Source organism: Mustela putorius, unplaced genomic scaffold, assembly GCF_011764305.1.
Source record: "Mustela putorius furo isolate JIRA1106 unplaced genomic scaffold, ASM1176430v1.1 tig00001118_pilon_pilon_pilon, whole genome shotgun sequence".
Lineage (NCBI taxonomy): Eukaryota > Metazoa > Chordata > Mammalia > Carnivora > Mustelidae > Mustela > Mustela putorius.
The window spans coordinates 161037-177312 of record NW_025421577.1 but is presented as its reverse complement, the minus strand read 5'-3'; the positions used below and the strand labels follow the sequence as shown (position 1 = coordinate 177312).

At 47.6% G+C, this 16276-nt stretch overlaps 1 protein-coding gene across 1 annotated transcript in view; it reads right to left on the bottom strand.

The window, feature by feature from the left end:
- The window catches only part of EDARADD (EDAR associated death domain), a 58798-nt gene extending 42867 nt beyond the window's left edge, over window positions 1–15931 (bottom strand). Inside the window, exons 1-3 of the mRNA XM_045087343.1 lie at window positions 15678–15931; window positions 8622–8680; window positions 5015–5054 (exon numbers count right to left, since the gene is read on the bottom strand). Of these exons, the coding sequence (XP_044943278.1) occupies window positions 5015–5054; window positions 8622–8680; window positions 15678–15708 (130 nt within the window). The 5' untranslated portion in view covers window positions 15709–15931. The remainder of the gene's footprint in view (window positions 1–5014; window positions 5055–8621; window positions 8681–15677) is intronic.
- Window positions 15932–16276: the final 345 nt, after the last annotated feature.

Genomic DNA, 16276 nt, shown 5'->3' with positions numbered 1-16276 from the left:
AGCTCGTGCTTTCTTTCTCTCTCTTTCTCTCAAATAAATAAAACCTTTAAAAAAAATGGTGTAGGACGGTCACTTCTGGATTCAAATAATAATTTGGGGAAGGATGGTTGATTTGGGAGTTTATTATAATAGGAGTCCCAGTCAAGGTTGAGTGGGAGGCCATGAACTTATGGAATGAGCTCAGGACCAGGACACAGCAAATCATGCAGGCAGGAGGGGTGTTTGGCTTCCTTTTAGAACAGGGAAGCCTATTAACAAAATGCTTCAATCTATGAGAGGAAAGATCATATATAATATAGCATATTGGCTTATGAGTTTTAGGGCAAGTATTTTTACTTCTGAATTATTTTAGTGAATTCCTTCATATTTGTTTTTCTCCTCGCTTTTTCAAATTGAACCACTACTTCTACATTTAATTGACAAATTGCTCTAAAACATCCCCCCAGGTATCATCTATGTTTGAGTTCAAATGCCTCAAATTTAGCAACAGAATTAGTCCACTTTACCTCTCTTTAACTTAAATTCACCACAAAATTTTTTGAATAAAAGATAAAAAATAAATTTTATCTTCTTTTAGATAAAAAGAAGATAAAATCTCGATTACTTTATAATGTATTTATGTGCAGTAATTTCCCCTCACTGGGAGTAGTGGTTCAAAAATGAGAATTTTTTCCCAAACACACTTTCTCTCAAATTGTGAAGAGTCACATTTCCTTCAAAACACTTAAGCCAGCAGTTTCTACAAGATATCAGGAGATCTTTGATATAAAATAAGCCCCACTCATGTCGCAAACTGTGCAATCTCAACCTTTTTAATGGTTGTGTAATATTCTAACACACATACACACACTCACACTCACACCCCACCCCACATCTTTTCATCCATTTATCTGTCCGTGGACACTCAGGTTGCTTCCAAAGCTTGGCTGTTGCAAATAATGGTGCTATAAACATAAGAGTGGATATATTTTTTTGAATAAGCATTTTTGTTTTATTTGGGTAAATACCCAGTAGTGGAATTACTGGAGCATATGGTAATTCTATTTTTAATTTTTTAAAAAAGATTTTATTTATTTATATGACAGAGAAAGAGATCACAAATAGGCAGAGAGGCAGGCAGAGACTGAGGGGGAAGCAGGCTCCTGGCTGAGCAGAGAGCCCGATGCTGGGCTCGATCCCAGGACCCTGAGATCATGACCTGAGCCAAAGGCAGAGGCTTAATCCACTGAGCCACCCAAATGCCCCTATTTTTAATTTTTTTAAGGATGCTCCATGCTGTTTTGCACTATGCCCTACACCTGAAATTAATGTAACATTATGTGTCAACAATACTCAAAGAAAAAACCTTAATAAAATGAACCTCACTCTTACATTAGTACTGAGTTTAGTGCCAGCAGACTCTCCCAGAATAGCTCTCAGAAAAGAGGCCTGACAGAATGAACCCCTGAAATCTATAAAATCAGGGGAGGTGGAAGCTACCCATTTGTTCTTGATAAGAAAACAAGTTTAGCAGCATGTTTCATCTCAAAAACAGGCTGGTCATTGGAGCTGCATTAGACTTCACTGTTGATTTATGGTGAAAGCAGCTAATTCAGAGCCCCTCTATTCAGGACCGTGTGAAGAATGGTTTTATACTGCCCATGGAGACAGCAGGAATATACTAGAAGCATCATATTTTGTGAAACACGGTTAGTCTGCTTAAAAAAATAAATTTTGAAGACTTTTTAACCATATGGAAACTACTGAAGCTAATTACAGGTAAATCCTCTGTTAAAGAAGGCAGGACCCCCTAAAATTCACTTAAACGTTAGAGTCCAAGTTTGGACTTAATTAGATTATATTTGCTTTTGAACCTATACTTTGTTTCTGCACTGATTCATATGGGTTCTTCACCTAAAAACATTTATGATAAAAAATTACCATAATATGGACATTGGGGAGGGTATGTGCTATGGTGAGTGCTGTGAAGTGTGTAAAACTGGTGATTCACACACCTATACCCCAGGGGCTAATAATACATTATATGTTTATAAAAGAAATTACCGTAAATGTTTAATGGTGATATTGGTCCCGTTGGTAGGTTTTTAAAAATACTAGTAAATATCAGGTCATAGATGATATTATTATTATTATTAAAAGATTTTATTTATTTATTTGACAGAGACAGAGACAGCACGCAAGCAGGAGGAGCAGCAGAGGCAGAGAGAGAAGCAGATTCCCCACTGAGCAGGGAGCCCGATGCAGGGCTTGATCCCAGGACCCTGGGATCATAACCTGAGCCAAAGGCAAATAATTAGCTGAATGAGCTACCCAGGCATCCCAAGTCATAGATATTATTGAATGCAAATGTTGAAGTTTTTAAAAAAGATTTGATTCATTTATTTATTTATTGAGAGAGAGGGAGCATGCATGTGTGTGTGTGTGAGTGAGTGGCAGGCAGGGCAGAGGGAGAGAGAATCTCAAAGAGACATCGTGCTGAGCAGAGCCTGACACAGGGGCTCGACCCCATGACCCTGAGATCATGACCAGAGCTGAAACCAAGAGTCAGACGTTTAACCATCTGACCTACCCAGGCGCCCTTAGAGTAAGTTTATAAACTTCCAGACATTATGTATAAGACGATGTATTTCTTTAGAGATAAGAGGTCATGTGCTTGGGGCGCCTGGGTGGCTCAGTGGGTTGGGCCTCTGCCTTCAGCTCAGGTCACGGTCTCGGGGTCCTGGAATCGAGCCCCGAGTCAGTCTCTCTGCTCAGCAGGGAGCCTGCTTCCCCTTCTCTCTGCCTGCCTCTCTGCCTACTTGTGATCTCTCTTTCTGTCAAATAAATAACTAAAATCTTAAAAAAAAAAAGAAGTCACATGCTTAGTTAGACAGTTCTCCGTGAATCAGGATAGAAGATCTAGTCACATTTCCCATAAACATGGTTTTCACTGTCATGTTACTTGTAAAATCTTCACCAGTTTAATTAAGGTTTTGTGAGTCTCAAATTCCAGGAAAAACCCAGTCTTCTTTTTTTCCCCCCTCCAAAACAGGAAATCACTTTGAAGGGTGTTAAAAAAGATCTTTTAGACAGATCAAACCGTGACATTGCATTTTCAGAGTCACTGCAGCTCAGCGGTTGTCTCAAGCAGTACCGTTCTTGCTATGGCACTGGGAAAGCATCCTCAAGCCTGAGTTTGCACATTTCCTTCTCCCGATTTCCCTCCACCATCTGGCTCGCCTGTGTCAGTACCATCCTGGACTCATTTCATTGGATTCTCCTTAGCATCCTGGGAGGAGAGGAGAACACTGTCCTTCCTGCCCTGAGACCCTGAGAGGTGCAGCCACCATTCTAATGGCGCTTAGAGTCCAGCTAGTGGTCTGGCTACAGATTGGTTCTCTTGTTTATCTGCCTCCCTGGTGGACATACCAAATCCTTGAGCTTCTTAGGTTAAAGTTAGGTCTGCCTCCCAGCCACTCAGGTATGCATTTACAAGTTCCTGGGCCTGGCCCCACACCTGCCACATGGTGATTTCAAAGCCACTGAGCCCAGAATCTGGATTTTCAACAGCTCCCCCCACGCCCTCAATAATTCTTCACTGCACACTGAAGTCAAAGCCATACCACCTGAGACTGCCTCCCACATCCCTGGTCGCCTGGTTTGTGTCTTCTACCTTCTGGCTGAACTGGAGAATCGAATCATGGACTGGAGGATCGGAACACTTAGAAAATCACTCACCACTAGGGGAAGGGGAGCTTACCACAAGCCTCCCCGAATACAGCCGGGATTTGGATTCTGCCACTCCCGGGACATGCACAGACAACAAAAGGAATGAACGCCGGAGGTTTAATTTCTGGGTGTAAGGAGAAGAGTCTGGCCAGTAAGGACTGGAGGGAGGGGAACCTTCGCAGAACCCTGGACCTAACCCCAAGTGGACCCTGGCAAGGAGCTCCCTCCTCACCCTCCAGTTGGGTGACCCTACGGCTACCCGGTCACAAGGACTGCCAGGAAAACCCACAGCGGCAGGTGCTGGGAAGTCCCACCTTTTCAGGAAGCTGGGGGCCCCTGCCATCTCTGAAGCTGCTCAGATCAGATTGTCCCTCACCCCGTCCACCCCTTCTCTCAGGCCTGTCAGCAGAGTACAAGGTAAAGACTCAAGAGGGCAACCAGATGACCCCACAACAGATTGCCCCACAGAAGAAATCACGAGAGGCTGAGCCTGGCCATGTCTACACCATGGATAAACCATTGGTCTGCGAATTACAAAAGATAGGTTTTTTGGATTTGTTTTTGTTCTGTTTTGCTTTGGGGCCTGACAAGCATCCTTTGCCCCTCTGTCTAGTAACAGAGGCCTCTTTCCTGTGGTTTGGGTAGAATAACTCCATGCCCTTCCCCACCCAACCTCAAGGTGCAAACCTGACCCACGTCCTCCATCCTCCTAAGGGCAACAACGGAGTCACGGATGGCCATGTGACCCAAACTCCCCATATGACAGCCATCCCTAGAAATTGGGCACTAGGGGAAAGGCACACCCTTGCTCTGCCATCTCGATGGGCACCGTGTACAGCCGGAGGTGTTGGTGACCATGCTTCTGGCCATGAAGGGAAAGCCTGCCCCAAAATGAAGCCAACACAGATGAAGACAGAGAGATGAGATGAGAGACACACAGAGACTGAGCCTGAGAGCATCCTTCAAATTTGCACCTTGCAGTATCCAAAGAGCCTAAGCCAGTATGTCCCGTCCCTTTTTAAAATGAGCTTGGGTTAGGTTTCTGTCATTTGCAACACAGAGCGCTGGCTCTCTTCATTTTATGCATCATAAAAACGCCACAGGGATTTAATGTATAATTTGTAATGAAATAATTTGTAGATTTTAATAAGAAAAGCCATGCCCTAGAGAGTCAACAAGTCAAAAGCTAAACTGTCAGTATGTTTCTGTTTAACAACTTTAAGGAATGAGAGATGACTTTCACTAGTGCTTTGTTCAAGACATTAAAATAATCACAAGTTCAAGTAGTTACATTAAGTGTACATACCTTTAGGGAGTCCCGTATCTTGAATGGGATATTTGTCTGACTGTGGAAACCAACAAAAGAAGAGAGTTATTTTTAAACCCCATAGTTCAGTTATAAGAGTAAAGTGAAAAGAAATCTTTGTTTGGGCAAAGTCATAATTTTAGTTTAAAGCCTTGCAAGTTTCTAGCCATGGATATATCAACAGGCCTGACCCATTGTTCGTTTTTATCCTGGGTCTATAAAAATGAAATCAAGGTTGACAAGAAGTTAATGTTGGAACATGAGACAGAATAAGGCTTCCAAACTGCTTCGGCTCTGACCGCTAAACCACACTTCCTCTCTTTTCTGCTGGGCTATTCCCCCCCACCCATTTCCTGTAGTTTAAAATTGAGGAGCATTTGTTATCATGAATTATGGGGATAGACCCATTTCTTGTCCCCATTTCTGTGGCATTCCTTTGGCTCAACAAGCCCGTGGGCCAGGCTGTATCTCACTCATGTAGGGCTGCGTCCTGGAGTGGGTAGGACAGGATTGAAAAGCCAACCAGCCTACCGACCGCACAAAGGTCTACAAAGATCTACTCATTGCGCACAATTGTACACAGTTGCTCAGTGCACTGGCTGGCGGCAGTACCATGGGAGGGAATTCAAAATATCAAAGGCTCTTGCAATCACATATTTCTTTCCTGGTACCTCCATGCAGGTATTCTGGAAACTTTGACTTCCGATTAAACAATGTGGTCATTCTCCGATGACTTCCATGAGCAGAGTGGGAAGTGCCCAGTCTCCCTATCCTGTCCCTAACCCCTGCACAGCTCCCATTCCCCATCTGGGCCTTTGGATCCATGCCTCCAGCCTTTAAAAAAAAAAAAAAAAAAAGGCTGCACCTTCCAACTTGCCTGTAGGTCTCACACATGTCTTCCTCTGACAGAAGAGAAAAACAAACAAATGTGGAACCAAGGATTTTGTTTTAAAACTCTTTCCTTGCAGTTTCTTTGGAGCTGAACAGTGAAGTTTCAGAACCTCTAGAAGCCTTGAAATCCTCTTCCACAGAAGAAATCAATCAATCAGTCATCAGTCACGGAGAACTTAAAGTCAAATTCTCCCTGAGACTAGATTCTTCTAGATAGTCTGGTCCCTGGAGCACAGAAAACACACCTGTATGGTAACACTTATCAGGCTGTTTTTAAAGTATGGACTTGCCTATTTCCTCAGATAGGCTCGTAAGTTTTTTTTTTTTTAAGAAAAAGGAACTATGATCTTTGCAGCCCCGCATTTTGACTCAGTGTTAAATAAACATCTACCAGAAGTCTGTGTGAGGGAACCCACAGGCTGGAGCAAACGCAGGTTTCCTGGAGAGACTGACATTTGAGCTTGGTGTGCAGAATGCCCAAGAACTCGGGTGACCAAGAGGAAGGAGCATGGTGGTCACAGGTGGTGGGCCCAGGGGAGCAAGTCCAGGTGGTATGAAGTGTGACAAGTGTAGAAGCAGAGAGGCACACTGGAGGGAGACAGGGGATCCACCTTTGCTTTGTGTCTGGCACTGAATATGGGAAGACATTCAACACAGTCTTGCAGGAACTCACACAAGTAAACAATTCCAGCACAGTGTGATTAAAAAGTAGGGGTTAGGCTGTAGAGAAAGGAGCCTCCCAAGGCCCCAGGGTGAAGCAAAGAGAGCGTTGCCTGGGAGGAAGCACACGAGTTCCTTAGTTGAGGAAGCTGGGAGATTTTCCTCACTGCATGGAACAATGTTAGTATCCCTGGAAGGTGAGAAGGTGAGAAGGTGTGGGGTGTTTCAGGCTCAGCAAAGACCTACACACGACTGGCTCATTGGGAGGGCTGCTGAGATGAGGTCATGGAGGACCTCAGCTGCCAAGAAGAGGCACACAGATTTCATCCCAGGAGCCCCTGGAATGTTCTGGGCTGACATGCATCTCCCCTGCTAAAATGTGCTGAAGTCCTAACCCTGAGTACCTCTACCTGGGACCTCATTTGAAAATAGGGTAGCTAGACATCTACAGACTTAGATAGAGGACCAGTGAGGATGAGATCCCACTGGGGTAAGGGAGCCTCAATTCAACAGGACTGCTCTCCTTACAAGAGAAGAGATACAGAGATGGCCACCCACAGGGAGAATCCCACCACGGGGCAAGGAAGCAAGGACACTGGAGGGATGCAGCTGAGAACCACTAGGGGTTGCTGACCACCACACATGAGAAAGGATTCTTCCCCACAGTTTTGGAGGGACAAGAAGGGCCCTGCCCTTTCCAACCTACAGACATGGGGAGCACTTAGTCACCCACTGTGTGGTCTTCTGTTGTGGCAGCTCCAGCAAACCGACCTAGGGAAGGTTTGGGGAAATCACTGTGCCCCGGGACGGAGAAGTGAATGGAGGTGGAGATGGCTGTGACCCCAGGCGGGAAGAGAGCAGGAGTCCAAGAGCAGTGCGGGTCGGGCGCTGGGTCAGGGACTGGAAGGACAAACTGAGGGCACCTTCTAGCAGCCAAAGGCCCTCGTTCAGGACCACAGCACAGGGCTGGCCCACGCTCTGTCAGAGGATGTTTTCCTCTTGATTTCCACTGCGTGTCCAGCTTTGTCTCCAACGCTGCCCCCAAAGAACTATACAGCGGGGACTCAAGGCTTAAGGACAAACCCCTCAAGACACTGAGGTAACTCATGAATCACCAAAGACTTCAGGACATTTCATCAAATTATATTGTCTAATGATATTGATGTGTGTCTTTTACATCATTCTAACTACACTGATCAGGATCTTTCATGGGCTGCACAGTTCTTCTCCTCCAAACACTCTTTTTTTTTTCTTAAAGGAGTGTGTCACCCCCTATATGCACAATAACACATGTAATGTTGCCAGAGGCATGGATTTGGTCATAACCAAGAGTCAGTACCACACAGGAGAGCAGAGCTCCCGTCTGCGTGACTTTTTATGAATCTGTGAACTTTCATCGCTTCATCTGTACAATGGGGTGACTGTCCTTCCATCTCACTGATTACTTGGGGGATGAAGTATGTGAAGTCCTTGGTAAGCCGTAAGCAGCAGACACACCACAGCGTGGTTCTGGGAAGGCAGGGCAGGGACCGGAAGCCAGCTACTGGGTCTGCATCCCACCTGGGCTGCTTCCAATGTGGGCAACTTACCCCAACCCCCGAGTCTCAGTTGTTCATGTGTGAAATGGGCAGTGCTTACCTTACAGGGTTATTGCAGGGAATAAATGCAGTAACATAAGTGAATCAAACATCTGTGCCTGCTGGCCCCCAGTAACTGTATACTAGTCCTGCTTTTGCCTTCCATCTCACACTAAATATTTTGAACTTTGAAGAAGGGGAAGTTAAACAGAGGACTGACAAGTATTAAAAATAGACAAGAATACAAAGACCTGATATAATCTAAGAAGATCACAAGAACAGAATCCAATACCATTTTTAGCCCCGAGAAACCCAAACTTCATTACATCACAGAGAACACCACGATAAAGAAGTTTATCTTGGGAAAACCTGACTTTGGGGTTTCTGATCTTCATGTAAATACTGAGCAATAAAAACGTAACAAAGGGAAAAAAGAAATAACATGAGTTGTCATTACTGATGTAAAGATTGTAACCTACCGGGTTAAAGGACAACGTGCTAGGGTCTGTGTCTTCCACTGGCTCCTTTGCCATCTGATCTGTAAAAAACAAAACAAAACAAAAAAATGGAGATTATTTTAATGTAAGAGCACAGATGTGTCCTTTGAGAATTGTCTTCCCATCGATGCAAGCTACCTTAGTCACTGGAAAAAAACAGGAAGGAATGGGGTCAGATAGCACCAAGAAAGAGATTAAGACAAACTTTTCTTAAAAAAAACAAAAACAACAACAACAACAACAAAACCCCACATCGTAAGACAGCTCACTTGTAGAGATCTACAGACACTCGGAGTTCTACATAACTACGGATATGCAGACGTACCCATGACTCTTTGGTATAATTTTTTTAAAAGATTTTATTTATTTATTTATTTGACAGACAGAGATCACAAGTAGGCAGAGAGGCAGGCAGAGAGACAGGGAAGCAGATTCCCTGCTGAGCAGAGAACCCAATGCAGGGATCCCAGGACCCTGGGATCATGACCTGAGCCGAAGGCAGAGGCTTTAACCCACCAAGCCACCCAGGCACCCCTCTTTGGTATAATTTGATTATAACTTTAAGCAGGAATGACATGAACTAGATGTCTTCTTTTCTCCATGTATCCCACTCCTCTGTAATTTTTTAAAAATCATTTTAAAATATTAAGCTTCTGGCTGTGGTTTAGGTAAATTAATAAAGTCAGCAATCTCCTGGGATTATCATCAAACAAAAAGTGATTTTTCACTTCCCAAAATTTTGCTTCTTATTTATCACTTGTTGCATTTAAGAAACCAAATGAGGAAAAACAGAAAAAGGTATAAGTCTTGGTTGAGGCCACCACTATATCTGAAGAATTTGTTCAAAGTAGAAAAGAGCTCACACTCCAAGTCACCTGACCAGACATCTTCCAGAAAACTATGTTAATGAAGAACCAAATCCGTTTGAGTGGAGTCCTCTAGATTTGTGCAGTGCACAACCTACAAAACCCTAAGTGTAAGCCTTAAATCAGCCAAGAGCCAACTTAAGCTAAATTAAGTAAACACTGTGGACGAGGCACCAGGTCCAGGAAATGCCTTTGGGGATCCAAACGAGCACATCAAGACGATTTATTGATATATTCATTTACGTTTGTTCTCCCTCACTGTCTCCTTTCTAGAATGTGTCTGGGCTTTCCACAGGTCTCTGCCTGGCAGGTGTTGAAAATGCCCAGAGGAAAATGTGTGTGAAGTGTGAAGGGAACATCTGTTTGTTTTATGACAGTCTCGTCACTAGGGAGATTAAACGAAGTGGCCCAGAGGAGTGAGGACGAATGGAGAAATCTCGAAATCTCTAATAGATGGAAGTTCTGATGGGAAGGGGACAATGAATTTAGGCTTCTCATTTTCTGAGTCATGGCCACAAAGCCAAAGGGCAATTGGGAAAAGAAACAGGTTCGTGACCAGTCAGGGAGGCACCTTCAGGACTTTGAATCATGTTTGCTGGAGCCTCTGATGGGGATCAGACCCTGGAGGAAGTTCTTCCAGGTGCATCATTGCCAAGTTCGCTCACCGACCCAGACCCAGGTGGTGCCTGACGTGCTCTGCCTGACCCTGTTCATCCTCGTGGTTCGAACTCAGTCACCTTTGTTTTCGAGGCCCAGATGGCTGTGTACCGAAGAGATCATTTGGAAGAGGGCTCACCCTGGTTATTTGATACTGGTCTGGAAGGAGGAAGTTGTTCTAAAGGATTTCTGAGAGCTCTTGGAGCTGCATGGTATAATATTATTAAGTCTGAAGTCAAATCATTTAGAAGCATTAAAATGTTTATTTTTACAGGCCCCAGGAAACAGCAGGCAGGGCTCTGATATCAGATGGGAGGAGAGGCACAGGAAGGGCCGAACTAGAAAGGGGGACCATGGGAGCTCAGGCTGGGGCTGCACAGGGACCTTCTTCTAGCTCTCAGCTGGAGCTCTGCTGTCCTGGGAGGTCCTTTCCTCCCAAAGCCACCTGTCTCTCCTGGACTGGGGACTCCAAGCAAGGCACAGGCCACCCCAAATTAGCTGGCAACTAACCAACAAGGATCTCACTGATGGCAGCAAGAATGATGTTTAACTTATATGCACATCTTCTGGACAGTTCTCGAAATGCGTGAGAAAGGCCCAGGGTAAACTCATGCAGTGGCCCTTGGAGAGGGCACCCAGCCTCACTCCAGGAGACCACAGCTGAGATCCAGCTAGGCAGGTTGTGCAGTCATTTGTTTCTCTGGGGCTCCTGTCCCTAATCTGTAATATTCAGGGGTAAATAGCCTCCATGTGTCCTTCCAGCTTTAAAAGTCAGTGAATGGTGAAAAGCGGGGGTCGCAGGGTCAAAAGAGCATCTTCAGGCTAACGTCACTATGACATGGGAAGCCGAGGTCCACAGCATCTTCATCTGACATTCCGCTAGAGCTCCCATTTACCTAGTGCTCAGCCTGTGTCTGTTTTCCACTACTGTCAGGGTTCTAGGAGTTCATGCACTGCCCACCACTGACAGTAGGGGCATCTCTCTGTCCAGATTTTCCCTTTACATAAGGAGGTCGGTTACAGGAGATTAGGGCCCACACTAACGACCTCATTGTAATGTGATTGCATCTGTAAGGACTCTAGTTCCAAATAAGGTCACGTTCTGTGGTACCAGAGATAAGGACAGCAGCAAGGTTTCTGGGGGAAATGCAGGTCAGCTCTTAACAGTCCACTCTCTGGCCCCCCAAATTCGTGTCCTTCCCATGTGCAAAATACCTTCACCCAATGCCCCCCAAAGCACTAATCATCCCAGAATCAACTCAAAATCTGAAATCTCATCTGTCCTCCTCCACTCAAAGACCCAGATCTAACCCAGACCATGGGACCTGAGGACTGCATCCAGAAGCCACAATCTCCTGGTAAAGCTGCCCATCAGGTCCTGACATCACCCTCATTCGTCCCAGCAGCCGAGGGCCTACAGTTCCCAGAGACAGTTTCTCTGAGGAAGTTCAAAGACCACCTCAGAGGGCGTTCTTTGGGAGTGGATGAAGATGGAAGGGGGTCAGAACCTCCTGCCATTCCCAGGGCACCCAGAGCCCAGAGAATGAGGCCTTGGGTGCTTTCTAGTGACAGATTCAAGGCAATTCTTCGACTTTGGGACTTCAGAGTTAACTTAGTTTTCATTTGTGATTATTACTCTTGTGTGGGGGCCATAGCTTTTCTTTTGACCTATGGCTGTTTTTACTCCCGGTTCTGAAGAAGCCCCTAAATCCTAACCCTGTTGAGGACTCTGAAAGCTCTCAGAGAAGCAGTGCTGGGGGACAGTGTGGACGCATGGTTTGGTTTCTCCTCTGGCCTGATTCTGTGGCAGCCCCACTCTGTCCTCCTCAGACTTCAGAGCAATAGCTGAACAAGTGGAGAAAGGACCAGGGGGTCAGGAAGGTGGCCACCGAAGAGTGACTTCTCTGGAGGGTGGCTGAGCTAGCGAGTGATCGTGTTAGTCCAGCTCTGCCTGCAGTCGGGATGGAGCTGAAGAGGGGCCAGGGAAGGGGAGGAGGTGCAGAGAGCGGGGACAAAGGGACCAAAGAGGAGATTCAGACGAAGGGAAGTAATGGGGAGGAAAGAGAAGAAACTCTAGAAGACAGGCATGTAAGAAAGGAAAAGGGATGAAGTGGGCATTGGGAAAGGGCACCACCAGGGAAGGAGAGAGGGGAAGGGAAGAGGGAGGGAGGGAGGAAAGGGGAAAGGAAGAAGGGAGGAGTCAGCACGCCAGGGCTCCCCCTGCATCTGAAGAAGAGGTGGCTGGTCCGGCTTGTCAAGCAGGGTGCTCACTCTTTGGTCCCAGTTTCTGCTCCAGTGCTACTGGGCTTTGCAAGGAAGGCAGGCTGTCCCCTGGGACCCACTGGAGCCCACTGGAGCCCACAGGAGGGTGGGAGAGGTAAGATGCCACCGGGTCCTGTCCTGAGCTGCTCCCAGCTGCCAGCCTCACCACATGGTGCAAGAGGGACCCCAGAACAAAGGAAGGACACAGGACCGCATGTCTGCTGGTGGCCCTGGGCACTTAGCTCATCGCAGTGAACCACACCGCCTCCTCCACCCAGGCTTTCAAAGCCTCTTTCTTCGTTCCTGGCTTTCACATCTGTATGAATGTAAGCCGGATCTAACTCACCTCCGAGAGACAATTCTGACTCACCCCGTGTCAGATTTTTTTAGTGGCCATGATAGAGTAAGATAGCAACGCTCTAAGGAAGGGACAATTTTCCTCCCACGTGACCTCAACAAACTTATACATTTTCTTAGCGAAAAATCTGGTCTCCTTTCATTAAGCTCATAACGTGGTCTAACAGTATACATGTGCCTTCGTTAGATGCGATCCAATACAGAGGTCTTTTAAAAAAAATTTTACAAGGTAAAGTCAGTGAACACATCTAACTTGACGAATACGTCTCTAAAATGTCAATCCAGGCAAAGCTTTTTCTGCCTACAGTTTGAAGCCTACGTGGGGATATTTTTAAAAATGCTTTCAGTTACTCAGTGAGGCTCTTAGAAGCCAGCCAGGGCTTACTACGTGCCAGGCACTGTGTCAGGTGTTGGAGCTAAACAGACGGAGAGCTTGGAGGCAGGCTGGGGAGGGACATCCATGACACAACCACAGCTAGAAACCGAGGCCAGTGCTAGAAAAGAGAGAGCAGGCTGCATGGAGAGTGTGTACCATGGGGCTTGTGAGCTCACGAATAAGTGGGAGTAACTGGAGTGGGGAGACGGGGGAGAGAAAGAGGGTCTTCCCATCAATGGGAATCACCTGTGCTTGGAGGCAGGCGCCATGAGGGGTCTCCACAGGAAGAGGGAGGCAGCGTGGTTGAAGGGCAGAGAGACGGGGCAGAAGAGGCATCAGTCGGTTGGTGGGGTAGGAAGAGACGGATGGGAGGATTATGGATGCCTTTGGAGGACTGAGAATTTGTTAGAAGATCAGTGCAGATTTCTATGGAGACAAATGCCAGGAACTGATAGGTCTTTGAAAGGTCACTATGGCTGCCTTTTGGCAAAGGGGTTGGTAAAAGGCACGTGCAGGTGTGAACACACCAGGTGGGAGCTGAGTGCAGGAAATCAGGTGAGGGAGCATGGGAACTTGGTCGGGGGTATATAAGGGAAAATGGCCTTTAAGGAGTTCCACAAATTGGCAGGGTTGTGGCTTCATTAGAGCTCAGGAAGGGGTAGGTGGGTGTGTCCCAAAGGTTACAGAAATTACATGAGAAAGGGAAGTCATTTTAGATCTTTTTTTTTTTTTTTTAAACTAGAGGAACTCTCACCTTATTGATAGAATTCCAGAGTGGGAACGGATGGACATGAATGTGTTCTTCGACATCTTTGCAAGTGACGAGGAGACCTCGACCTTAGAAGGCCTCGACCCTCTTTGTAGCCAAAAAGATTTCACCTACAGATTTGGGTTCTCCCTTTTAAAGTCAAGGAGACAGTCCTTCCAAAGGACAGCTCCTATCATTCTACCCTCTCATCATGCCTCACGTGCTGGGATCTCCAAGACCATTGGTACCAGGTTGTGATTATCCACTTAGGCGGGGCTGGGCTGGCCAAGACCACCACCACAGGAAATCTAGAGCCTGTAGTGCTATTAATAACATCATCTAAGACTGTATTTGCTGCCCTGGTGGCCTCTTCCCACCATGACTCATTGAAGCTTTTTACATGTTGTATCCATTAAGCTATAGTTCCCAAGGCTCATCTTTTCTGGTGCCATTAATTTTTAAGTAACCAGGCAAACCTTAAACTTGGCCCCCTTCATTGGATCCCCGTGCCCCCACAATCTCTTTGAATGCCTTTCACCATGATCCTTGAATAAGATCTGAGACCACTGCTGGTACCTAACACTTCTTGGCACCTTGTCTGTTAGGTTCTTAGAAGAGGAGGTGGCTACGGAGGTGAGTGGGGATGGGAGTGGGAGGATTTTTCCCTTCACTTCCCTTTTTGTCTTTTCAAATAATGGGTTTTGAGGGGGAGGGAAAGGTTAACCAGACAATTTATTTTTCACCTCCCATAGATAAAATGTTTACCATTTCCCAATGGGAGAATTTAGATCTTTCTTTTGAATCTCCAGGAAAATCTCCCAAACCCACCCACCACCATGCGGATTCAGCCATCTTCTGATTCACCTCCAGACTGTCTCCTCCTAACTGCTCAAGCCACAGATTGAGGGCATAATGTTCAAGGCCCAAGCAATTAAGTGGGGAACACGTTCATCTAAGCAATTGCATGCAGCTCTATATCTGCGTACAGGGCGTCTCTCCCAAGCCTTTCCAACCTCGCAAAACAAGAAAAAGCCCCAGCGATCTGGGGTATATATCATTCATTCATTCCTGTGTCCAACACTCATGGCGGATCCCCACCAAGACTGTGGGAGACCAAGGACGGGAGAAATCCTGGAAGCTGAAGTCTGAGGAGGGTTTCAAATTCAAGTCAGAGATGAAACATCTGGACTCCGTCCTCAGGTACACGCAGTATTCTGAACTGAGGCTAGAATCAGAGACCATTCTAATGAAAGGCCTCTACAGGTGGGCTCCGACTTGGTTTTGTGTATATTCGTTCATGAAATAGCTCTGCGGGTCAACATGCGGAACAAAACCATTTAATAAAAGTGAAAATGAGGAGAGGAAAGGGACGCGAGAAGGCATGTTAGTGGGGAGAGAGGAAGAGCCAAGGCGGAAAAACCGAGAATCCCTCCCTGCGCTCCTTGCTGCCAGGGAGGTCTGAGGGACTAGTTTCCACCTGGGATCCCAAGTCCAGAACAAAAGCGTTCGGCCACGGCGCGGGACGAGGGAAGGGGGGGTCCTCGACACGCGCGCGTGGGGGTGCCGAAGGATGGCGGCTAGCGCGCCCGCTGGCTGGGGGCACCTCGCGCGGCAACGTCCCAGGCCCGACCCCGTGCGGACCCGGGTGCGGCGCGGCGTCCGGGGTGGTCGCGGTGCCCCGGGGGTCGCGGGAGGCTGGGCCCCGACACCCCCGCGAGCTCGCGGCCCGCGCTTCCCGCTCCAGGTGAGGGCGCGGCGCGGTGTCACTTTACCTGCGCGCAGAGGGTGGTCCGGAGAAGCCATGGGGCGGGGAGGGGCAGCCGGCCGCTGGAGCGGGCCGGCGCGGCCTTGGGGGCTGGGCTGGAGCGCGGGAGCGCACAGGCGGCGAGTCCGGAGGGTCCTGCAGTCCCGATTTCTCCGCAGCACAGCACCGCGGCGCTGCGCGCCCCTCCTGCGCCAGCCCCTCCACCTCCTCCCAGACTCTCCACCGCGTCCTCCGCGAGCTCACTTCCTGCTTCGGCAATTAGCAAAGCCCCTTCTCCGCGCCGCCCCCGCCCTCCTCCCTCCAGAGGCGCGGGCCCAGGCCGGGGCGCGGGGCGGAGCCCGGGGTGGGGGGGCTCCGAGCGTTGCCAGCGCCGGCGCTGGGCGGCCTCCTAGCCTGGCGCCCAGGCTCGCCAAGCGGGTGTCCGCGTGCGGCCTGGCTGCGAAATGATCATCAGCCCTAAACCCCGGCTGCACTCTCGGGGCACTTTGCTGGCTTCCTAATCGCGCCCGAAGCCGGGAACCAGCTTTTCCAGCACAGGCGTGGGCTGAGATGCCTGCCCATCTATTTAAGCAGTCTCCTCATCTTAAGGCAGGGTCTGCCATTGCC